Source organism: Eleutherodactylus coqui, chromosome 7, assembly GCF_035609145.1.
Source record: "Eleutherodactylus coqui strain aEleCoq1 chromosome 7, aEleCoq1.hap1, whole genome shotgun sequence".
In the NCBI taxonomy this organism is placed as follows: domain Eukaryota; kingdom Metazoa; phylum Chordata; class Amphibia; order Anura; family Eleutherodactylidae; genus Eleutherodactylus; species Eleutherodactylus coqui.
Window position 1 is genome coordinate 166,138,850 of NC_089843.1, and position 26,953 is coordinate 166,165,802.

Sequence of the window (26,953 nt, forward strand, 5' to 3'; positions counted from 1 at the left end):
CAGTTGAATAATAAACCGTATTGCGCTCCATAGGAGGGTTTTCGTACTTTAAATGTTGCATAACAAACTGTAAGCATAAGTCTCTCACTTAAAGTGATAGTGCTTTTAGGTTGGGGTCACATGGGATGTATTCCCGGCGGAAATCTCGTGGTTTTGCCGCAGCAACAAACAGCGAGATTTCCTGCGGTAAAGCGCCGCTTTAAAACCCACGGCATTTAGCCGCAGGTTTTGGAGCGGCTTGGCTGCACGCTTTTCTGTTGCTGCCGGCGCTCCCATAGAGGAGAACGCAGCCGCAACCGGGAAAAAAAATTGACATGCTGCGGCCGGGGAATCTGCGCGGCATTGGCGGCTTCTGCCGCAACGGATTTTCCATCCCCTGTGGACGAGATTAGTGGAAAATGGCTGGGTAATCCCGGGATTAGCGTCCGCAGGCGATTTTGCCACAGTGAAATTCCGGACAGAATTTCCGCTGCAAATCCGCCCTGTGTGAACCCAGCCTTAAAGCGACAGTACTTCTCGTCTTGTTCTGTTCCTCTTTAGTTCCTTCTGGTAGCAGCAAATCACAAAGTGTTCGTTGTATTTTATCAGCAGAATTTTACATCTTATTAATTGCGGTGTAACAGCTACATACATAGTCATCATTGTGTGACCTCAAATGCCACATAGAAGCAGCATCCTAACTTATAGAACGCGTACATCATAGATATCACTTAAAATATCCAGATGTCGTCACATCATCATCATCATCATCATCATTATACTAGCGGTTTCTCTCCCACATTACACATTACTCTATGTTATGTGCCTCACTGCGCCATTACATCTCACTGCGCCAGGATCGAGAAATTACCCACAGCACAGACCCTTAACAATGGCTGCCATGTACACCACTTTGCTGCCTCTGTGTTATAGTAACTGCCTCAAGGACCGGAGCTGTGATGCAGTTTCAACCCATATATATCAGGTGCTTATGGCGCCAAAAACTGCCATGCTTAGCACAGGGGAGATGGGCTGTGCCTAAGCCCTCACTATTCTCTCCAATATGGTGCCTGCAGCATGTGTTCTATGACTCCCCTCCTCGGCCATAGCTCAGTGTCACTGCTCTTTAGACCAACGCTGGTAAGTGCCGGTCTCCACCTCAACCCACGTTACTCCTCCTGGCTGGTCACTGGGCCGGAGGGGAAGGCTTAGACCTGCAGCCTAGTTTCTGTGTTAATGGTCTGGTTTGTAGCTAGTTCCAATTCCCTGATGTTTAACCCCTTAGATGGCATGGTCAGTACTGACCACAGATTATAAGTAGTTTACAGAGTCAGGGAGCTCCTTCTCTCATCCCATCAACCCCCCCCTCATGAGATGCAATTGTGGGGTATTGATGCTTGCCACGGCAGCTGGAGACCTATTAATGGCCTTTAGGTCATTTATGGAGATCACCTGTATCTGACTTACATTGTAGTTTCTTGCAATGCAATTCAATAAAATATTCAGCATTAAATGGGTTGCAGTGTTTTATTGTTAGGAACCAGCAATCAGACAGATCTTAAAAGTAAGGCGCTGATTTGTCATCTGTGACCACCACCATTGTCAAAAACAAGAGAGCTTGTTCCTCGAAAGCAGGATGCGCATACGCCATCACAATCTATGGAGAAAGAATTGGCTGTGTAAGTGCATCAAAAGCAGAAGTAAAAAATGTGAACAACATACTACAGTTTTTATTTTTCTGAACAATAATTGCTTGTGTGTTATCATAGAAGGAGTTCTCTGGGTTTTCATTAGTGATATCTGAGAGTTACTCAGGGACAGTGTTGTCTGGTGTCAAGGTCATCATTAGGTAGAGAAGAACACTTACGAAGAGCTAGCATGTTAGGGTTATGTACCATCAGGTTATTTCTGTTTCCGTCAACCATCTGCTCCATTATCTGACTACCATCATCATTCATTTCTGCTATCATCTGATTATCGTCACCACCTTGTTCTTGTCTTCTATTGGCGATCTTCTATTTTTGCATTACCTACTTGTTTTGATACGTGCTTAATATAATTCTTGTCAGTTCAGTTGTTATAGAATTTGGCCCTACTATAAGTCCTGGGGGAATCAGAGTACTGGGAGACAGCATTAGCACCCAGGAAAGGTGACTGCTATAGGTAAAGCTCAGTTCTGCCATCTAGTGTTGACTCTGCGTCATTACAGATATACAATTTTGTCGTCTATATGTCAATATTAGTTCCGTAATGTTTCCTGTATAACATTTTGGTTTCCAGCGTCTTTATTTCATACTGTATTGTGAAACCAGGTAGGAATTCTAAGTAAGGAATTTTATATAAATCTGATGAAAAGTATCTTTGAATTTGCATCCTAATCCAAAAATATTACAAACTTTATCAAAAACAAGTAAACAGCAGGAGAATTCTGGATCACACAGCAATATTTGGCTTCCTTTACTTGTCAAAAATGCTTGTAGACCTGCAGTTTGGCATCTGTTCCAAGAATAATCAGGCTGCTTCAAAATGATAATCCCATCGTGTATGTAATATTTAGTAGTAAAATATAATGATGCCATTTATAGTATTTCCTATTGGTGATAGTCAGCAGTGTGTACAAACCAGCAGTGTGTACAAACTGTTCATAGCTTGTGTTATATTCAGTGTTTCCCTTTGGCTCAAGCATTTTCAGTAGGCACGAATACAGAGGGGGTTTTGTAGCTGTTGTCACAGTAGAGGTGGCTCTTTTATTATTTAATAATATTTATTATTTATATATTTACAAATGCGGTTACCGACAGATGTATAAATTAAGCCTATTCATGACGTTTTGGGCTACCAGTGAAGTTGGGCAGTGTATGGTGGTAAATAGAGATGAGCAAATATACTTGTTTCGAGTAATTACTCGAACGAGCATCGCTATTTTCGAGTACTTCCATACTTGGGTGAAAAGATTCGGGCGGGGGGGGGGGGGGGGGGGAGGCGTGGCGGAGCGGGGGGTAGCAGCGGGGAACTCTCTCTCTCCCTCTCACCCCACTCCCCGCTGCAACCCCCTCGCTCATCTCTAGTGGAAAACTGTCTATATATAAATTGATGGCAACTGTCAACTGTTGTATACAGGCTGAGACCTGTGCCAGACAAAATAATAATAAAAATGGGAAAATAAAATAAAATGGGAATTGTCCTTTCCCCTGGAGAGTAGTAGTGTGGTACCTCAGTGCAGATGTTGCAGTGGTGAGAAAGGGACTCCAGGAGGCAGTTCTAAACTTTCAAATGGTGGAACAGTTTATTTTGTCAGAGAGAAGGATCTTTAATACACTTCATACAATTTGCATAACTTCATTTCTTGAGGTAGATACACACATTTGCTAAGATGCAAGCATTAAGTACAGTAACTATATCAGTACACTTGAGCTCCATAATAGTGAAAAGTATGGGAATCTTCTCTATCTGCTATGCTTTGCTCTTGTGTTTCTCTCTGTCCTCTATTTTCTTAAGCATGAATCTTCTCCTTTCTTCAGTTACTGTTTCTTTAGCTGATGCTTTCTTCTTCTATTCTTACATTAACTGATTCCTTCCTACTTTCTTTCATTAATAAAATACTCCTTTTGTACTCACACTTTCTCCTTTTCACCACACTGTCTCTCAGATCTCGCTTCCTCTTTTAATGCTCTTGTAACAACTATGGATGTAGAACCACTGTGTCAACCTACTGGGTAGGTGATGATCCAATCCAGCTTGGTTGACAGCCAACCCTACCGTGGGAGGTAAGATACTATATGTACAAACCCCATATACAGATGGAAACTAGGGAAAGTATCTTGTCCTGAGCTGATAACAAGAAGAGGGAAACCCCTGCCTAAAAGTAGGGCTGGCGTTCTGAGAAAGATGACCCTGCAGCCTTCCTCTAGGTGCTGACTGACCTTGACAGGACAGAACACCTATATTACAAAAGACCGAACAATATCGGGGAGTACGGAAACAAAGGAGGAACAAGCTGACAAGGATAAACAGAGAAGCAGACTCACAAGAGTAACAGACAGCATGATACACAAACAGAGGAACAATAAAACACAGAAAATTAGCAGATAGCGAGGTAACTGCAGGAGCAGCAGCTAAATATGGAGTTATGTTAACAAATCTCACAACAACACTGCAGCACTGTCTGAAAGGCCCATGACAACTATATAGGGCAGTGATTAGAAAAGGTGCATTAGCTGAGCAGGAGCTGTCGCTACATAAAGCGGCGATTGTGCACTGCTCATAGCAGCATAACAGTATATTTCATGGACGTGGCCATGCGTACCGTGGCTAGTTTTTTGTTTTTTTAATTCTCCGCTCTGTCTCTTAACAGTGTTGCATATGAAATGTATCATACGCAATAGAAGAAAAACCCGCTAGTGAGTGGGTCAATAAAAATCAATGCATTGACTCGATTCACCACATATTACATGTACGTACATTGTGTGCGTAATACATGGTGAAATCACAATCGTGTGAATGAGCCCTCGATATTCTATTAGTACTTGCTAGTCAAAAAAGTATCAAGTATCCTTTTCCAGGATGAAATTTGTCTTTCTGATGTAGGATGTTGTGAGTACTTTGTGCCTCGTAGGTGGAAGGTGCAGGGTAGCCCTCTTGATTAGTGTTGAGTGATTATTGTAATATTCGAGTCAGAAGTGCCCGATTTTCAAAAAATAATTGGGAATCAGGACAGCCTAGTTCCGACTCCTGGAAAGGGGTTTTCTCATTACCTAAAATTGCTCCACAGCCGCTCTGTACTTCGTGATTGCTGCTGACCAGGACATGTTACTGCTGCAGCCAATCACTGGGTAGAAGTGGTCCTTGCTGTGGCTAGGGATTGGCTGCTGCAGTCACATGTCCTGGTTGGCAGCAACCAGAAAGTACAGAATGGCTGTGGAGCAATTTTAAGTAATGAGTAAACCCCTTTACAGTCATTGGGAGAAGTGGGTGGCCCATTAAAGTCATTGGAAGAGGTGGGTGTGTGTGTCAGCTTTTATCACTGTTGACCTTCAATGTTGGAGTTCTAGGTTCAAATCCCACCAAGAACAACATCTGCATGAACTTTGAAAAACAGCATCCAGATGTTGCCCTAGATTTAACGCTAGAACTTTAGCACCGCAAGGCAGTAGTGCTAACGGCAGAGCCACCAAACCTTTTTCCTTTATGCTCCATAGAAAGAGAAGAACAAGAAATATAAACACAAAGAGAAGATAAAAACCCCATCTAGGTATTGCCCTTGGTCATGCTGCGAGGCAGCAGTGCTAACAACTGAGGACAGATTTCTGCTAATTGTTGCAGAAATTTTCCACAGCATTTCTGCTACTTGCTGAGTCAGATATAATGCTAAACAGAAGAACTTCAGTTGGGTTCTTGTAAAGTAATTAGGAACAGGCTTCTGGTGTACACTGAAAGAATTTGAACATACACGTATTTTACAGTAGGTTTAATATTATAAGTAATGGCCTTATCATGATAAATATAGCTTCTTTTATATCCTAACACATTTTAGGATTGTCTAGAATTAAGAATTTCCATAATGTACTGTGTAGAAAACAGAGCATTTTAACATTGTTGTTTAATTGATGTACTATGTACATCCACCACTTGGTGGCGCCTAACCTCTGCGCATATTATTGGCAGTAAATATCAGAAATTTGAAGTAGAATCAACATGGAATCTTTTTTTTGTTTTTGTACTGCATGACAAGAAAAAAAAAAAAAAAAAAAAACACTGAAAAATACTTTTTGGAAACCAAAATTTGTGGCATATGGCACATTTTATTTACAGGCAATACTTTAGGGAGCCTGACATCAGTAGTGGCACCTGATCCTCTACAAACTGAACCAAGCCTCCCCCTGCTGTCCGGCTCTGAGGCATTTCAGGTTACACTTGTGCGCACTTCTATATGCATACCACCTCGCCAGCATTGTTAGCTGGTTTAACATTGGCTCCATTGAGAACCACCATTATTACAGCGTGGTTTCCTCCAAGAAGTAGTTGTAGCCACGTCACCAGCTTGATATAAGCCTATTAATGGCCACATCATAAGTGTGTCTGCTGGATTAATATTGACCCATTGCTGCATTGGTAGCTTGGTTACTAGCTTAACATTGGCCTTAAGAGACCTTCCCGAACCGCTGTGTGGTTCCCTTTACAGGCATTAGTGCCGTCACTGAAACAAGGATGCTATGCCTGCTGGATAATGCCACAATTCTGACATCTACAAAGTAGGGCAATTTGCATTGTCCTACTTGTTAGTGCCAACATGCTCACTCATTACCCGACTCCCACCATGTTTGCAGACTTTGCTGTAAGAAGTTATTAAAGTTGCTAAGGTCCACCTCAGACAATGTACCTTATACTGTCAAATAATCCTTGGCATTTGTAATCCACTAGATCATGCCGGCACGCTGCACCTCTACGGGCTTCTATAAAGCTCCCATTGACTGTTTACTTTTCTCCTGGACTTTTTTTTACTGATGAACCTGATATTAATTGCCTCCATTCCCTTCTTTCTACTATGGAGAACCATGTAACTGTTACTCCTGGCCACATTTTTAAACAATAATTGTCTGCCTCTATATTAGTAATGAGGATCAACAACTTAGTTGACATGTTAGGTTATTACCACCTGTGTGAATGGCCATTACATTTAGTGGTGTCCTGCTTTTCACTACTTCCCACAAAAAATAATGTAACTATCGTTGGCTTGGCTCACTGTACCCAAACCATTGTAGAGGGGTATGTCCATTGCGCGTGCATGCGGTACGCAACCGGAAATAGCAACATAATAGGAATGTGTTATAGCCTGTTTGCTATTATATAATGGTATAAGTAAGGCCCCTGGTGGTCATTCAGTATTACATTTTGTATATTTTAGTATTGCCACAGGGTGTGCTTTTCCTATTGGCTGTGCGGTGACACATGGGGTGTCAGGACACCTGTAGGTCATGCATGCGATGTAAAGATGCATCTGCATGACCATTGTGTCTTTGCTTACAGTGACAGTTCCATAAGCCTTTGGCGTCCTGACATTTGCTATAACAGGCCTGCAGGTTTGGCCTTGAGTAGTTAGGCCTACGGCCTATACGTCTCTGCTTGCAAGAGATATCCGGGCTTCCCCGAAGTATCCCCATGACTTGTCAAGCAACAGTCATTCTTCATACAGGTGTCCATTACCCCCAAGGTGCTCTGCCACTGCTTCTACTCTCACCCTGCGTATTGTGACAGAGCTCTAGCCCTTCTATATCAGGTGCCTTTTTTGTGCAAAAAAACCCCACCTGCGCTTAGAAAAGGTGGGGCGTAGGCCGGCTTTAGCCTTAGAACTTCATTAACATTAAGGCATCACCACTACTGCTACCTCATTTGGGGGTTGTTCACTCCTGGTAAGTGACTAGCTTTAAACTGGATATTAAACTATAAAATGATGCCTACTGAATTGGCCACCAGTTTTGATTTAGAGGACATGTTAATTACCTCTGAGTTGTCTGAAATATTCAGCAGAGCATCTGTAATGGGAGGACAGCAGCTGTCAGGGCTTGAACCGAGGATCTCTTGTTCTCCAGGTGGCAGCTCTTCCTGTTGACCTATTCAGCTTCCTGGACAGCTCTTGTAACAATAAAAGGCTCCAAACCTGAACCAGAATCGTGACAGCAGTTGAAAACTAGAACTATCCTGCCGGCTCTGGGGTGGTTGGAACATATGTTAATTTCTTTCCCGACAGTCTATGTGGATGCGCCCGCATCTTGACCCACGTCGCTTCTGGCGAGAACGGTGCATGTATTGCATTTAGTGTGCACATCGGCTTGGGTAATGATGCAGCCTGCATGGTGCCCAGATACCTTTCCAGAGGTGATTTAGCTACCAGAAGTGGGCTTGCTCCACTTACACTGGAAACTTCGCTTGTGTTAGTTGCAGCAGTCTGCATGGATGGGCCAGAAACCCATGACACATTTTGGTCTCGGGCAACACTGCATGACCACCAGAGAACAGGAGTTCAAGCCCCGTACCAGAACCTTTCACTAAAATACGCCCTGTAAGTCCATACAACCTATGAATATAACAAAATTAAAGTATCTCCATATAATTTAAGAAGATCCAATAAGCATATACGCCAAATCAAGGTGTGAGAAAAAAATGCAAATTATATCCAGGATCATCAACCCATAAGCAAAATGATTATTTCCATTGATTCACTCATTTGTGCTTCCACCAAAATCCACAGATATTGTTATAAGCATATACAAGTAGAACTCATAAACCTATAAGGACAGTCCAGGGTCACCAAGCAACTCAATAGTCGTATACCAATACAGGTTCCCAATGCATTTTCCCCATTAGGGAGCCATGGTATTCGGAAATGCTCAATACTGTACAACATTAATAGTAGAAGAGGATTATAGTATATCGTAAAAGGGTTTTTCCTTCTGTGGAAATGACCTATTGCTATGATATGCCATAATTCCCTGATATATGGGAAGTCCAGCTGCTGGGATCACCACCGATCCACTAGTTAAATGTTGTAGCTGCTTCACAACTTCTCACTACAGCGCTGTGCAGGCAAAAAAGCTGAAGGGTCCTTGCGCCTTTCAGTTTTTGGGATCAGTAATGTCAGACTTGGCCATAATGTTAAACATAATGACACTACAATTTGCATAATATGCATAATATTACATATTATAAATGCACTCAGTAGAGGATAGATATATATATATAGCTTCAAAAATGCTTTTTTATTGGGAATAGCAGGAAGAAGCACATTGACTGCCAATGACTGTCGTTTACCATGGCATTTATATCCCTGTGGCAGACACCCTGGATGCATTGCTTTGGCTGTGTTGCCACTGAAATGTTATTTATTCTGCCTGAAGTTATAAGCATGCAGCCAACTCTGCTCCCACTTCTAGATCTGACTTTATGAAATTCTAACTAATAACAATCCGACATACAGGGAATAGTCATGAATATCCTGCCAATGGACGGAAAAGCAATAGAACGTAATGCAAGATCATGCTATGATAATCCTTGCACATAACTTCTTCAAATTATAGTCTTGTACTATGACACAGACCAGAATGTCACATTGACGGTGCTTTCACATATCTTCACGCACGATATCTGACCGATTGTGATATGGTCAGATATCGTGTGTGACAATGACAAATTGATGTTAATGATGTAAGGCCGGTTTCACATCTGCATTGGAACTACAGGTCGGAGGTTCCGTCACAGATCAGGCTCCAAATACCAGAAGAAAAAGTGTTGCATGTAGCGCTATTTCTTCCATCCAAAAGCCAGGCAGCTGGGTGGAAACCGGACGGACCCCATTATATTTAAATACTAATATATATAAATGGATGAATTTATTTTATTCTGATATATTTTTTGATTATCTACTACATTTTATAACACTAGAAGCATGCGAAATAACTTTCAATGGATGCATTTCTTCCTCCCAATTGATGCATCCACCTCTCTTTATTCATTGATGCCTGTTTTTTGATAGATTTTAAGTTGATATATTCTTTTTTTATATATTTTTTATTTTTCGTCTATTCGTTACGTGTCACACCTTACACTTTATATACTGCAAATGATACTTTAACTCTGCTATACAAATAGATTTGTGCTTGAAAAAGAAGTACCTTTGTAAATTCCGAAACGCGTTGTGCCCTTTTCTGTTTGTTAAATAAATATTTATCTTTTTATCAGCGAGGATTTATCATTTCCTTATTCCCTCAACCACACATAGAGGTTCTTCCTCTGTGTTTGAGCATCCATTTCTTCCCTGGTGCTTTGGTGTCTTTGGGGTACCCTTTCGTTTTCCTTTTCTGTCTAATCTGGGGCATGGTTGTGTATTCCCTAGTACTTCTCCTAGCTTTAGCTCTCCCTGGATGTCCCTTTGGGACAAGGTACCAGCTGCCATGAGCACTCTTGCAAGTAACCTTCTCAGACACTACGGAAACAACTACTACAGATCCCCCACACAAGAAATCGGCTGTAATCAGTCAGGCTCCATCACAAGGCTGCTGTCCGAATCATCGATTAATTATAACAGAAACAGTTTTACTTTACCATTCAGACGGCCAGCAATACAGAACTAGTCTTTCCTCAAAAACATAGACATCAAGTTAAAAAGATGTTGCCTATCAGGACCATTGACTGACATGTCATATGCTTTTAACCTGATATGTCAGTTATGTTTTTATACTTGCGAGTACAAATTCCAGCCCCTAGAAGGAGTTGTGTTGCTACAAAATTCGGCATGCAGTTACATCTCAAGTAGATATACAAATGATTAGAGTTGTGGTGTGATTAGATGAACGCAGAAACCAAAAAAGTGGCAACAGCTCTCAAAATACATTTATCAGAAATATACCAAATTACAGTATACACACTAACCACATTAAATAAAGCAAGGTTCTTTGTATATAATTTGATCAAATCATATTGGCCCATCTACCAACGTCCAGGTGACCAAGCTTTTAGATGGGTCGTAACGCTAATATCAGGTGGTCTAATCTTAACCTGGGAAAGATGGGTACCTACCTTTAAGAATACATCTCTCTTGGGACTAAGCCTACAAATAAAACCAGGGAAAGTATCATACCATTTATATGGTCCAATAGGAGGGACAGAAGGTAAATGGTTAGATGAACAGTCTTGCCACCTGAGGCCTTTAAAATGGTTCTACCTTCGGCATAATAAAAAGGCTCTCGGAGGCTCCTTGTTTGTAGTGACCTTTTCCCACTTGTGTAGAGTTTGTTGACCACTAGGCGCCTCTACAACGCAGAGAAGAGATTTTGCCCAGTTAACAGAGTTTGAGAGGGGCGCATTATTGAATTGCGTGAAGCTGGTCGGTCATATCGCCGAATTACCCACCACCTGGGCTGTTCTGACCAGACCATGTATTTGCGCAGTGAACGAGCTTTGATTTGCTGGCATATCGGCTTGTTGTACCTTATTTTAAGTGCATGCAGGGCCTGTTCATATGCTTGCACGGCCCCCAAAGCAGATAAAATTCTGGTGAATTATAATGGGAGTATGTAGAAACGTGACTTGGGCCTAACTGCTCACTCAAGCGGCCTGGTTGCAGACCAGTAGAAGAACAAAACCCGGTCTGAAAGTATGAGTGGTCTGAAGGCACTAAAAAACACGAGCAAAGACTAGTTGTATTGAACTTAACTTTTAGGCCTCATGTTCACGGGGAAAATCAGGCCCGCCGCGGATTCTCCATGCAGAATCCCACAGCGGGTCCCTCCTTTCCCGGGGACATGAGGCTAAAAATAAGAATAAACTCACCTGTCCGGACGCTGCGGATCTTCCCTCTGTCGCGGCCGGATCTTCTTTCTTCGGCCCGGCGGATGTGCTCGGCACGCCGGCAGCGTGCCGCACGCATGCGCTGGACACATCCGCCAGGCCGAAGAAAGAAGATCCGGCTGCGACGAGAGGGAAGATCCGCAGCGTCCGGACAGGTAAGTTTTAATTCTGGTACGGAGGTTTCGCTGATCCGGACGGCTTCCATAGGCTTCAATAGAAGCCTGCGGGCGCCGTCCCCGCAAGAGACCCTCACCAAAATGGAGCATGTTGTGGTTTTTTCCCGCACATAGATCCGCGCCTGAAGGGAAAAATGACATCTGCAGGTACTTAACTACCTGCGGGTGTCGAATGCATCCCTATGGGCCGCGAATCCGCGTGCGGGAAAAATGTTGCGAATTTTAAATAATCTTTTCCCCGTGGACATGAGGCCTTACTCTATTCGGAGCGAATTCTCCAAACTGTGGTAAGGCAACAGGCGATTCGGTGTATACAAACTGTCAGCTACAGGTAGGAGGAAATCTTCATGAGGAGGAGAACAGCATCCAGAGCATCTCTCAAAGTCCTTCTTTGACCACCCTTGTGTTACCCTGCTCGTGGTAAGGTACGCAGGTTAGAATGAAGTCTTTCGGGTTAGGCTCTCATGTAGTGCTTATTCACATGGGCATATTTGCGTGCGTGTGAATCCGGCCTTAGGTTTCATTTACATCTGTGTTTGAAAAAGTCAGTCAAAAAGCTTTAAAAAAATAGGCAATTTTTCCAGTGAAAGGATGGACACCATGATTGACACCCGATGGACCTCATTATAGTTAGTGGGGTCCATCAGGCACTGTTGGGATCCATTGTGTTACAGATCCATTAAAGCTATAAATTCTGCTTTTTTTGCTTCTATGATGGAATAGAAATATGGAATTCATAGCAGAGATGGGAACAAAGCCTGAAGTATAAGTATCAATTATAGAAAACAAGTCCTATCAGATGCTAATTCTGCTTATTAATTGTACTATTATTATGTACAGTTACAGTATGCTGGCCTAATGTGCTAAATGCAGTATAATTACATCTGTTCAATACATACAATAAATATATTTCATGTGTATTTTTATCCTACTCTTTAACCACTGTGTTTCTATGGTGACATCGCCTCTGTACAAATGTCTCTGCAAACAATTTCCGTCATGTATTAATCTCGCACGTCTAAAAATAAACAATAGAAATCATCACATATGATATATTATTTATTAGACAGACAACAGTATATTCCCATTTCCCAGTAATAAATATACATCAAGGTTGGAGTCCAGTATTCTGCAGGAATTCATCAAAAGCGATGAACTTCTGTTGGTCTTCACCCCAGGTGCATTGCCATGGTGCCACGTATAAACCCTCAGGCTCTTATCACACAGACTACAGAAATACTCCTGTTTTGTAACTACTGTAGAGATGATCAGTGCATTTCTGTTCTGTCGTAATCTAAAGGGATTTCTGACAAGGTTTTTCTGATGTATTAATTTGTAATATACCCGGCTCATCTGTGCATCGTGGTAACTCCTCATGAAAGGGATTTTCTCCTACTTCTAAAATCTTTGGTATATTGACTGGATATGTAATAAATGACAGGTCATGATGGTGGGACTGCTGAGATAATCGCCAATAGCAAGAACAAAGGTGCTGGCTTACCTGTTCCTAATTTGTTGTATATGCATGTTCATACTCCATTGAAGTCTATAGCAGATATGGCAGAAACCTTTCCATTTCCATATACCTGTTTGGGTCTAAGAGAAATAAAAGTCACATTTTAGCCACATGTTAGTTTAAAGGGGTTTTCTCACTATCTAAAATTGCTCCACAGCCACTCTGTACTTCCTAGTAGTTGCAGTTGATCAACACATGTGACTGCTGCAGCCAATCGCTGCCTACAGAAGTTCACTGCTCTGACAAGTGATTGGCTGCTGCAGTCACATGTCCTAATCATCAGCAACTAGGAAGTGCAGAGTGCTGTGGAGCAATTTTAGATAGTGGGAAAACCCCCTTAATAGCTGTTACTTTTCCATTTTTTTGGACTATCATCAAGATTTTGCTGCATTTCATTTGAGTCATCAATATGGATTTATTTTTTTTAGTAATTTTTATACATAGATGTATATTAAGCTCATGGGTGGGAATTCAACAACTCCCATACATGAGTATTCTGGTGTAAAAAAGTTGCAAATGTTTGCGCAAGTCACACTCATGCAAACAAAAAAATAAAGTTTTGGGCCTTTTTGAGCCCTGCTTGCCAATTTTCTAAAAGTGAGAGCAGCATAGCAAAATGGGGGCATCACCTCACAGGTCTGTTGGATTTACTGTAATTTACGACAGCTTGTAGCTGCTGTAGATTTCAGTCTGGCGCATTAACTGGCCAGACATGCACCAGATTTATTGAACAGTTGTACGTTACTTCAGGGCTGTCTTTACTTAGTTTTAGGCAGTCTAAGTGAATTAAAAAAGAGAGGTAACAAAAAAGAGAGAATACATGAAAGAGGGAGAGAACACAAACACAACATAACATTGTTGCCACAACCCCAAGAGCAAATATTACCATCATACAGTAACTAATTATTTACATTCTCTTACTGAACAGAATGCACTATACAAAGGCCAATATTACCACTATACAATGGCAAAATAATACTACCACACCATGACCACAGCCACCAAATAGTGAATAAATAATACCACCATACTGCTACTGAAGAAAAAACACTGTACCAAGATCATTACATCATTTACACCAGACAGTAGTCCTATGCAGACAACATAAATGATTAGAGTTCAATAACTTTCAGTGATCCTGGGTGATGTCATCTCTGACTGAAGTCAATCACTTTTCCTGTCTTACTAGTACACTGCATAGTAAAAGTGCTATCTTTTGTACCCGACACAGTAATAGTGCTTTTCTTAGTGTCTCACACACTAATAGTGCCCCCAGACAGTGATTATGTTCATTGTATTGCCCCTTACAAAGTAATAATAACTCTTGTTCCTCTAGACAGTAATAATGCTCTTGTGTGACCCATAGAAAGTAATAATTCTGCATTTGTGCCTCTTAGAAATAGTGCTTTCTTTTTGCTCCCTAACCAGTAATAATGTCCTTGTAGGTAATATTGCTCCCAAGTTCCTCTTTAAAAGTAACAGTATCACCCATTAATAATAAAATGCCCATGTGTGCTCCTTAACAAGTAATAACTGCTCCCTGCATGCTCTCCTAATGAGTGATAGTCAGCAAAAAGGTACCTGACCAGGGCTTCAGCTGCTATTCTGCACTTTTAGTCAGCAGCCCGGTGAAGGTGGCATAATGTAGTGACATCATCATGCTGTTTGTGCCAGGACATTGATCTTCTGTGTGAGGTAGGATGCTTGGACCTGCCCTGACTTCACCGGGTGCCAGGGTTGGAGACTAGGTAAACAGAATGTGAAATTTGGGATCATTGACATGCCTGGAAGAGCCATACTTGTTACTGAGAGGGAAGTCATGCCAGGATACTGCACGGTACTATGCACTTTTGTTCAAGCTGTGACTCTCCAGCTTTTATAAAATGTAAATTCGCTATTTTTAATATCTTGTTTGTTCTAATAAGGTTTCAGTAGTGAGGGTGTGGCTTAGAGCATGGAGTGAGAGGACGCACAGCGCCATCGCTACTTAGAGAATACACAGAAAACCCCAAATTCCCTACTGATTGAAACTCAAAACAAAAAGCAACATTCAGATGAGATTTTGGTGGAATTAAAACAAACTCCATTCGCTATTACAAAACGAATACGAACTTCATCTCCATAAAGCTAAAATAACTCAATACACCCAAGGTAATAAAGCTTCTAAATTCCTTGCCAATAGAATTCAACCCAAAGAACACAAATTTAGGATCCCCTTTTTAATGAACTCCCAAAATAATGAATCTTTGAGAAATAACAGGAATTTTCTAAACACTACAGCTCACTATACAATGTGATAAAAGACCCATGAATCACACATCCGAATCAAATACTTCTAGACAAATTTTTAGGCGATATCTCCCCCCCCCCCCCCCCCCTCCTTACCTCCCTCCAACTAGACTTTCTAAATAAAGAAATCTCTACTACAGAAATATTAGACACCACTACATTGTTAAAATCCAACAAATCCCCAGGACCAGACGGTCTCGCAAATGAATATTCTAAAGCCTTTCCCACGATTTTAGCACCCTATCTTCTGAGAACTTTCAATCATACTATAATACAGAATTCCTTCCCGCCTGAAATGCTCAATGTTCTGATCATTACTCTACCTAAGCCAGGAAACTGCATACGTCTCCCTCTAACTACAGGCCCATCTCATTATTAAACATGGTTGTGAAAAGCTACGGCAAAATTCTAGCCTCCAGGTTGGCAGATATTCTCCATTCATTAATATTGAATGATCAAGTAGGGTTTATTAAAAATAGGCAAACATCACATGCCACTAGACGCTTTATCAACCTGATTGAATATGTTGAAAAACGATGAATCCCCTCTTTGCTGTTATCACTAGACGCTAAAAAAGCATTTGATAGAATTCACTGGGGCTATCTATACTCCGTCCTTAAAAAATTTGGATTTCAAGGCAATTTCCTATCAGCGGGTATGTCCCTTTACTCTTCTCCCAACACTTTAGTGTATTCTTCAAGCTTCCCATCCAAGCCATTGACAATCAGCAATGGTACTAGGCAGGGATGACCCATGTCTCTATTAATCTTCGCCCTAGTTATAGAACCATTTGCAAGCCATATTAGACTCACACAAAACATCAACGGAATCAGAATAGGAGAAAGGGAATACAGAATAGGACTTTTTGCGAACATTGTAATTCTAGCACTCTCAAATCCAGCCACTTCCCTACCTGCTGTCTCTAAAATAATTGATGATGATTTCTCCAGGATTTCATACTACAAAATTAATATTTCAAAATCAGATACTTAATCTTGAATTCAAAAAATCCTTTCTTATCCGCTTCACCAATTTATACAAATTTACCTGGGCTAAAAATTCCATACCATACCTAGGCAATTCATTAACCGCTTCCACATCAAAATTATTTGCAGTAAACTATAATCCCCTAATCCCCTCAATTAAAGCAGAATTACATAAACCTAGAAACCTATGGCATATCCTGGCTAGTTAGAATCACTACAGCCAAAATGATGATTCTTTCCAAAATTCTTTATTTTTTCCATAATGTCCCAATCCATTTATCAATAGCCTTGCTCAAAAAATCCAATCTTTTTTTTATTTGGAGGAATAAAAAATCCAGAACCAAAACTGATATTCTCTTCCAGCACCAAAGGAAAGGGGGTCATAGATTTCCTTCATACAATATTATAGATCTTCTATTTTAGAACAACTCAGGTCTATATGGCTCAATGATCACTCAAAATGGGTCCTGCTTGAAAGCTTTATAATTGAAAAATTCTCACTCAGGAACCATTTTCTAGCACACCTATTTTTCAAGTGTAACTATCCCTTTTATTCAGCCACACTCCAAGCCATTACAAATATTTGCAATATATTAAGGGCTCAGTCAAACAGGCGCTTTTTTGCCCGATTTGCAGAAGCGCTTGCAATCCGCATCTATATATACCCAATGCTTTGCAATGGGATTGGTCACATGTCTGTTTTTTATGCGGATGTGCCGAAAATTATATGACACAACGATTCGCAGAACACATGTATCTGCGTTCTGCGCAAATCTGTGTTCTTGTATGTTCGCTCAATGGGGCCGGCGGCAGCAGCGCCGACCCGATTGAGAACATATACTAAAGATCGTTCTCCTCTGTCACAGCTGTGGCAGAGGAGAACAATGTTCTCCCATTAAATACAATGACGCCGATCAGAGGCAGCACTCACTCACCCATTCATGAATTCACCCATTCTCTGGTTGGCTGAGGGCTGGGACCAATCAGAGGCAGCCCATTCAGCAGGTGGGGATTTTAAATCCCTGCCTGCTGAATACTACAGAAAGTAGTTCAGGAGAAGAGCCGGCTGGACGCGGCTGATCTCCGGCAGCTGCAAAAAGGTCAGTATATATATTGTTTTGTTTTTCACACTTTTTTGGATGCTTTTCAGGGAAGGGCTTATATTTGAAGCCCTTCCCTGAAAATTACTACAGCAATTACCGGCAGCCCATTGCTTTCAATGGAGCCAGCTGTATTGCTGACTCCATTGAATTCAATGGGAGAACATCGTTCTCCTCTGCCACAGCTGGGGCACAGCTGTTGCAAAGGATAGCAGGCAGTGCTCTTTTTGAGCATAAAACGCTTGTGTGACCGAGCCCTTGGGCTGATAAACTCTGCTAGCGTTTTTTGTCAGCCGTGACGCTGGGTTCGGTCATGCGATTTTTTTTTGTGCGCAACAGTTTTGCAGACAAAAAATCATGCGAAAAAGCGCCAGTGTGACTAAGCCCTTACAGTCAAAAAACGGCTAATTGCATTTCCCATGCATAACTCAAGTATTGATATTCTTTCTGTTGCAATTGAAGACCTAAATTTCTCAAACTGGAAAAAACAAGGTATCTTTCAAGTCAAAGAGCTTTGGATGGACCAGGGTTTCATTACCTTTCCACATCCTTGTATCAATTTTCAAAAACCATAGAACAGATTTATTCAAATACTTTGAATTTGTCACCTACTACAAAACTCCCCCCTTCCCACCCCCCTGCCACTAGAGTTAATGTGCCCTCGAAACTAGAGGCCTAGTTGAATTCCACTCAAGGAGACAATAAAGGAATCTCATTATGCTAGAGCTTTAAACCCCAATAACAGATGAACTATGGCTAAATAGTTTCTCCTCCATCTCATCAGTATTCAGATGTGCAAATCACTTAGAAAACCTACGCAAAATACTGTACCAATGGTACCTCACTCCCCAGAAGCTTAAGAAAATTTCCTCACGCTACTCTGAAAACTGTTGGAGATGTGGCTCCCCAGAAGGAACTCTAGTACACCTGTGGTGGGGCTGTCCATATATTTCAGGGTAGTGGACTCAGTCTTTCCAATTAATGTCTACTCTTTGTGGTATACAGATATCCCCGAAACCAGCTATGGCTTTACTAAACCTAGATTCTGGTCAATTACCCCACAATGTATGTATCCCCTTATTACATGTCCTGATAGCTACAAGAATATCTATTGCCCAATTTTGAAATGGTAATTCTATTCCTATTATAACAGATATAATTAAGTTTGTGAATAACAATAGCTGGTTTGAATATATGCATTTCTGCAAACAGAAAAGGAAAATTAATGAAAAATTGGGAAGTCTGGATCCAAAGCAAAAGGGAAAGCCATAGGAGATATATTAGAAGAAAACAGATTCCTTGCCATGATTTTGTTACTAAACTACTTCGCTCAAACCTCCATAGATTTCTTGATATATTTACAATTAACATCTAATTTAAAGAAAGTAACAGCTAAAGGTTTTCTTGACATTAATCTAACTTAATTTGAACAATTAATTGCTTCTGCAAGGGTTTCAAAGGGACCGATATCGAGAATCTATAAGTCATTGATAGAGGAAGAAGGGGTTCCTGCATATATCAGAACCTGGGAAAGAGAGGTCAATATTAAGTTGTCTTCCGCAGATATAACTCAAATCTATAGAAACAGTCTATGCCCATCTAGATGTATCAATCTACAAGAAACATCTTATAAACTGACCCGTAGATCATATAAGACACCCCAATTCATTCATAGAATGGATAAATCACTCCCTAACCAATGCTGAAGATATTCTCTCACAACTGGTTGTTACTTACATATCTGGTGGGAATATTAAAGAATAAAACCCTTCTGGTCAAAAGTAACCAAACTGATTAAAATGGTGTGCCCCCCAAACCCCTAAACTATCTCCTAAATAGCTTTTTTCTAAATATAGAGCTTCTAACACCAAAGTTAGGATACAGATCTTTGTAGTCTCAACTGCTTCTCTATTGGTGCAATATGGACACACCATCTATAGCTCATTTTGTAACAAAAGTGTCCCAGATAGCCAGATTGGAAGAACCTCCTATGTACTAGATATTGGTTCATCTTCCGACTTTAAATTGATTCCAATGTCTCTCTTATAAGCATCATTCAAACCTCTAGATTAACATTTTCCTCCTGGAATAGTCCTAAACTGACCTGACATTATTAAAGATATTTTTTTTATCCCCCGAATCAATATTAATATCATTATTCACCATCAGAACTTATACATTTGTCTTTTTATAATAATTGATATAACTAAATCAGAATTCGTGACATTTAATATTGCTTGTAATGAACAAGCAATAAGTTCCATTTCTTCAGTTTGAACCTTTGAAATTTGACATTTGCCTAACAAGCAAGTGCTATATATTATGTTTATTTCTTGACTAAAAATCGTACAAGAGAGCTGTGCACAAAAAAAAAAATCAATAGGTAAAACTGCACAACAAAACAAATGGAAACTATATTAAGTATGAAAGAAAAAAACACAGCATCTTAACTAGTAATCACAAAGCATCCCAATTTTATGCGTCTAAACAGAGCAGTATATCACAGAGATGAGGTGCTGCAGGCTGGTGGCATAGCAAAGGCCAGAGTCTGACAGGGACGACAACCCTGGACTCACACCCAAGTTGAGAGAGACGTTGGCTGAGAGAGAGCCAGATTCATGGAAGGGCTGCTAGCCCAGGGTCTAGTGCAGACCAGGAAATTGACAGGGAAGACGACCCTAAACTTCACACCCAGGTGGGGTGCTTATATGGACTGAGTATTTTGATATATCATGTGATGTGAAAATGAAGGTCGGCAGGAGCCAGATAAAGAAATCCATATCTTCTGAGCAGTTTCTACACGTGCGGTGCGCCATCTTTATGTGTGAGAGATCACTATATATGTGTGTCAGCAGCTAGTAAACTGCAGGCACTCACCATGAGTACAAAGAAGCCTGTTAGTCAGCAGGGAGATGCCTTCCAGAGAAGTCCTGTATAGTGGTATCGTTCCAGTTCGTACCCCCTGAAGAGAGGTGCAGTCTAGTGTGAACTGTTCCTCACAGTCTTCATTAGGGGTGGTTATCACTGAGTCCTAGATGCAGTACTAAAGGAATGCATGCTTGCACTAACTTGCAAAAGCATAAACTGCTCTGGCCGGAAGCAGTGGTGTGAAGGAAAACTGTGGGCTAAAGTGTGATGTCACACGGCTGGCTACAATGGCCGCCCCTGCCAAAAAAAATACCTAAGTGTTACAAAGCCTAAAACTGGCTTCTTCGTCAGGGAAAGAGCAGTCCCATACAAGTGTCTGGCAACACTACATGAGGACTTCACAAAGCAGGGGTGATGTCCCCATATAGTGCTGCTGGACACTTGTTTTTCTAACTCTGGAAACCACTTTTAAGGATGACTCTTTTATTGGTTAGAGTTTTCCACTTTACCATTAATTAAAATACATTAACAAATTGTTATAGCTTTTGAATGATAAACATTAGAAAATTCTAAATGGATGTTTGTTAAATTTAACATTTACAAAGGTGCCACAAGTCCTAAATAGATTACCTTTCCTTGACAGGTGCTTGATATAATACACTCATTTCCCAGTAATGTATTCCATAAATGGGGTATGATTAACTGGAATACTTGCTGGTTCTGTCAAGCAGGGGAAGAATACTAGAAGTTAACACAATGGACCTCTACTGGTTCACATAATATTAGTTTATAGAGAACATTTGGATTTTTTTCTTTTTGAAAATTGATAATATGTCATACGGAAAACAATTGCATAATTAGTGATAAATCTGAAGTGTCACTGACTACATCTTAATATTGCAGTAGTAAATAACACTTCATATTGAACATTGAAGCACAGAGACGAAGAACTCAAAGCAATGTCTATTTATAAAATCTGATTATAGGACAGTGGACACATGGGAACACAGAACCTTTACACGATCTATGTAGATTTCAAAGGGCCAAAAACAAATTGTCTTAACATATTATGTCATTTTAAATTAGATGATTACATACGTAGCAGGTACATGAAGTCAAAAAGGTTGGGGTTTGTTCCCACCTCATGTGCCCAGTGCTTTTGAGAAGATGTTGCAATGGTCTGCCATTTGATGGTAAAACTAGTAACTTCTTCCTTATAGTACAGTTTTCCACTAGAGAAGGTTTATAAGACCCAAAGCTCTAGATCAATGTTTCCCAACTCCAGTCCTCACGGGCCCCCAACAGGTCATGTTTTCAGGATATCCTATAGTAAGAACACCTCTGGCAATGTCTGAGGCACGGACAATAATTACATCACCTGTGCAATACTGAGGAAATCCTGGAAACATGGCCTGCTGGGGGCCCATGAGGACTGAAGTTGGGGAACACTGATCTAGATATAGTGGGGAGGGGGGAGAAGTATTGCATTCTTCATTTTAGTATTGCGCAAAACTGTGACTGTTCAAGCTATGTGCCCTCACACATTTTGGTGTGGTATAATGAACGTGGAATGTTACTCTTTTAACCTGAGTTACATGACACTAGGCAGGAGGAACATAGGAGGTCATGGGGTGATATAAAAGGACAGAAGTAGGAATCTGCATGTTCTATGAGGCAGCAATTTTTGCTCAAAGTGATTCCTCCAGAGTTGAAGCCTAAACGTGAAGCCAGAGAAGACATGCGAAGATTCCCGACACCCAGGCCTTAGTGTTGACCTCCAAGGCACTTCAAAGTAAGCTGCAGCCAGTGTTCCCCATCTGTTAAGACTGTTCTATTCCAGTTCCAATAAAGCAGTTAATGATGCAACAGGAACATGAGTTTTCTCAACGGCTACCATGATACAAACCCTACGATCACTACCACTGTGCCAGTTAAGGTGCGCAGCCATACCACCAGTGGGGTTGGCCAGAGCTGAGATGGAATAAAGTGTGATTTATGCCATGAGAGATCCGCCTGCACTTGCATCTGCTGGCAAGTCACCTGAGCCTATCCCAAACCGAGAGACCACCTGTTCTTCCCAGACTATTAAATAGGGACCTTTTAGATTCAAATCTAGAAGGGCACATTAATGTAATATAACCATTCAGAACTGTCCCAGTGGATCTGGGAAGCTTGTGACTAAAGATTTTCTGTTATAATTAGAACATTCTGTTCAGTTTAGGTTTATGTTCCTTTTATTTGCCTATGTTGGACTAAGAATAGACTATTTAATTGTATGGACTACTTCACATGTAATTTCTGTCGTTTCATTTGTTACTTATTTAGTAGTGTCCAACCTCTATATATGATATATTGTTTCATCAGATCCAATATTAATAGATTGGAACTGCTAACCCTGCCCTTTTTTTGTATTTTATAGCCTTGGGTGGACACAACTAGAAGATGAAGAATTTTTAGAACTTTGCAAAAGCCTTCCACATAATCACTCCCTGACAGGATTATGGTAAGAGGACATAGCTTTTAATTGATATTACTGTGAAATTTCCACCTATGTAAGACACTGGCTGGTGTCTGTAGTATTTCTCAAATCTGATCCTGGCCACCACTGAAGATGTATGATGAATAAAACATCCTGCATCTTTAAGCATAATGTAAGCTTGTGTTTATAACGTGGTTCTGCATGTCAAACAGGCCATTTCAGAATATTCTTCCTTCCTTTTCACACCTTCGGCGGACCTTAAGCAGATCATTTGTGCAGTACAATAGCGATATTTCTGTGGAACATATACATACATTATTGATGAAAGACACTTGCAACATCTTCTTTTAAAGAAATCTATTCTGTGGATCGCTTCTTGAATAATAAGATTTATTAGCTGCCTGCTCGGTGGGGAGACCCGGCAGTAAACAAGTCCTTGGATTTTACCCATTATTTTGAGAAGAGTTATATTAATTGGATTTTCTCATATATAGACATGGATGTTGGTTTATAGCAAACATTGCCCGTATTTATGTTATTGCTTAACCTAAGCTGTATAACATCATCTTAGTTTTAGGTCTCATGCCCAGGCTCTGTACAAACTCCGAGTCGAATGGAGACATAATGCAGCACCCATAGAAGTGGGTACCGAGCACATTACATCACTATAAAGAGTGTCTGCAGCTCTGCAGTATAGAGCTGCAGTGACTCCAGGCCCAGATGTTCCTATATGCACAATATGCTACTGCCTATAAGCAACCCCAATGAAAGGCGGAGTGTGAAGACAGAATTTAGATATGAATTCACTGAACAGTGCCCATTTGTATTCAAAATATGCATATTATTCTGTTATCAGGCACTTAGTGCATTTTGTTACAGTAAGGGGAGGACTACCACGGAGGACCGTCCATGGCCTACCGCCCGACTACCACTCTTGTGCATTACACAGAAGTGACAGTGGTTCTATGAATGGAGCCAGAGATCATCCTGGCCTGCCCACCTCCATTCACAGTACACAGGTCGCTGCCTGTTTACGCGGCCCGACAGTCGCTTAATTTTTAGTTCTGCTGCAAATAAGCGACTTCGGCAATTGAGCAATTTCTCCCTCAGTTCCCTTGATGGTGGCCATGTGTAGTAGGGGTGGATATAGCCTGAAATCACTGTTTCCAGTAATAATTCAGGAAATAGTCATCCCATGTAAAGGTACCTATAGTAAGAACTGGCTACCCTAAGGGACAAGTTGCCTACCGAATGAGTGGTCACTGAAGACTTTGTGGCTCCTGGGATGTAACTCTGGTATTAGCCACATAGCCTCCTGCACATGGCTGCACAAGTTTGATCTTCATGGAAGTAGTAACAACATATAAAAAAAACCAAAAAACTGTTTTATTGAAAAAATTATACAGTCTGTGGCATTCCTTCCCACAACGGTCTGGACCAAGATAGCCATTGGACAAATTAGACCTGAGTTGGCCTGGTTGGCTGATCTAAATTGCATTATTACACTTATCAAGACAAGATTCTTATGTGCCGTTTTGAAATTTTGGCATAGTTCTTCAAAATAACAGTGGTTGTTTTGAATATATGAAAATACTGATAGTAAAATTATGGCGGCGTTTTAAGCCTCCTGTCTCTGCAATGAATTAGAGGCAGGACGGGTTATCAGCTGTTAGTGACAGCTGATAACCCGGAGGAGAAGGCAGGAGGGCTTTTTAACCCTTCCTGCCTCTTCCTTTCCCGAGTATACAATGCTCAATGAGCACTGTGTACTGGAAAGTGAAAGTACAGTGTAACTTTCACTACAGGAGCCCGGGGGGGGGGGGGGGGGGGTTCACGTGACCACTGGGATTCACTGCTACAGTGACTAATGCCAGCTCTGCCAGTGACTAATGTCACTACAGGTGATTTTTTTTTCTGTTGTAACTGAGGGTCCTATGGATGCCCCAGCTACAGTGGGAAAGTGTCAAATAAAAAAGAAAAAAAATGAATGTCCCCCAGAGGTCTTATATGACATCACGGGGGACATAGATAGTAAAAAGAAACATGATTACATACACAAAGAAAACAATATTACAGAAGTAAACAACAATACATACATAAGAAAAAAAAATAACGCAAAGCCAACGCGAACCAAAACCGTTGCCGTATGTGTCCTGCAAACCAAAACCATACATACTATATATGAAAATGTCTGAAGCAAATAGAGGAACCCATTCCCATACTATATTTTAGCATAAATATACTAAGTAAAAAAAAAAAACTAGAAATGTAAAAAAAATTTTTTTTAGCATTTTACCCGCAATAAAACGAAAAAACGGAAATAAAAGTCAGTAAAAAGGATATTTAAAAAATTGCCCTATATGTCACGAAAAAAAAAACACAGTAAAAATTATTTTGGTAGCTAAATGAAACAAAATACGTCAGTAAAACCGCCACATGGGTAAAATCCCTAAAAAGTGTCTGGTCCTTAAGGTACAAAACAGCCTGGTCCTCAAGGGGTTAAAAATTATACTATTACAGTTACCTACTCTATCTGCTTTTATATACATATATTATAGTATGTGTGTATATATATATATATATATATATATAGCAAGAAAGTCCTCCAGGGGGTGGGGCGGCAAGGACACACTGGACTAGAGAGTAGATAAAACTTACTTCAGTTTTACTGAAAGTTACACACCAGGCAAAGCAAATAGAAAAGTCCTTTCCAAAATAACAGATGCAAAGACGCACCACGCAGGGTGCTCAGGTCCACACTGTAAGGTCTTTCTCCCTTCTCAGCTTGACAGACACTGACTCCCTGGAGCTGCAGTCTTTTATGCTCCCATAACGGGGTCAGTGCCTGCAGCTGAGCTTCCTGAGAACTAGGGTGAAGTTGTGGACTGGACCAGTCCAGACCCTGTCTGGACCCTGTCCAGACTAAAAAACCTGGGAGGGAGATATACTCCATCCACAACTTCACCCTTTAACTGCCTACAATATATATATACACTACCGTTCAAAAGTTTGGGGTCACATTGAAATGTCCTTATTTTTGAAGGAAAAGCACTGTACTTTTCAATGAAGATAACTTTAAACTAGTCCTAACTTTAAACAAATGCACTCTATACATTGCTAATGTGGTAAATGACTATTCTAGCTGCAAATGCCTGGTTTTTTGTGCAATATCTACAAAGGTGTATAGAGGCCCATTTCCAGCAACTATCACTCCAGTGTTCTAATGGTACAATGTGTTTGCTCATTGGCTCAGAAGGCTAATTGATGATTAGAAAACCCTTGTGCAATCATGTTCACACATCTGAAAACAGTCTAGCTCGTTACAGAAGCTACAAAACTGACCTTCCTGTGAGCAGATTGAGTTTCTGGAGCATCACATTTGTGGGGTCAATTAAACGCTCAAAATGGCCAGAAAAAGAGAACTTTCATCTGAAACTCGACAGTCTATTCTTGTTCTTAGAAATGAAGGCTATTCCATGCGAGAAATTGCTAAGAAATTGAAGATTTCCTACAACGGTGTGTACTACTCCCTTCAGAGGACAGCACAAACAGGCTCTAACCAGAGTAGAAAAAGAAGTGGGAGGCCGCGTTGCACAACTAAGCAAGAAGATAAGCACATTAGAGTCTCTAGTTTGAGAAACAGACGCCTCACAGGTACCCAACTGGCATCTTCATTAAATAGTACCCGCAAAACACCAGTGTCAACATCTACAGTGAAGAGGCGGCTGCGGGATTTTGGGCTTCAGGGCAGAGTGGCAAAGAAAAAGCCATATCTGAGACTGGCCAAAAAAAGAAAAAGATTAGGATGGGCAAAAGAACACAGACATTGGACAGAGGAAGACTGGAAAAAAGTGTTGTGGACGGATGAATCCAAGTTTGAGGTGTTTGGATCACAAAGAAGAACGTTTGTGAGATGCAGAACAAATGAAAAGATGCTGGAAGAATGCCTGACGCCATCTGTTAAGCATGGTGGAGGTAATGTGATGGTCTGGGGTTGCTTTGGTGCTGGTAAGGTGGGAGATTTGTACAGGGTAAAAGGGATTCTGAATAAGGAAGGCTATCACTCCATTTTGCAACGCCATGCCATACCCAGTGGACAGCGCTTGATTGGAACCAATTTCATCCTACAACAGGACAATGACCCTAAACACACCTCCAAATTGTGCAAGAACTATTTACAGCAGAAGCAGGCAGCTGGTATTCTATCGGTAATGGAG

At 40.9% G+C, this 26,953-nt stretch overlaps 1 protein-coding gene and 1 long non-coding RNA gene across 2 annotated transcripts in view; one reads left to right on the plus strand and one right to left on the minus strand.

Moving 5' to 3' along the window:
• LOC136572933 (NLR family CARD domain-containing protein 3-like) overlaps nucleotides 1-26,953 on the plus strand; it is a 106,147-nt gene that overhangs the window by 34,536 nt on the left and 44,658 nt on the right. The window contains exon 5 of the mRNA XM_066573968.1: nucleotides 22,677-22,760. Within this exon, the coding sequence (XP_066430065.1) occupies nucleotides 22,677-22,760 (84 nt within the window). The remainder of the gene's footprint in view (nucleotides 1-22,676; nucleotides 22,761-26,953) is intronic.
• LOC136573616 (uncharacterized) lies at nucleotides 1,510-20,402 on the minus strand. The gene is made up of 4 exons (XR_010785895.1): nucleotides 20,267-20,402; nucleotides 13,000-13,094; nucleotides 10,552-10,582; nucleotides 1,510-1,636 (listed from the first exon to the last, which is right to left on the minus strand). It is a non-coding gene; the product is annotated as an uncharacterized lncRNA (long non-coding RNA).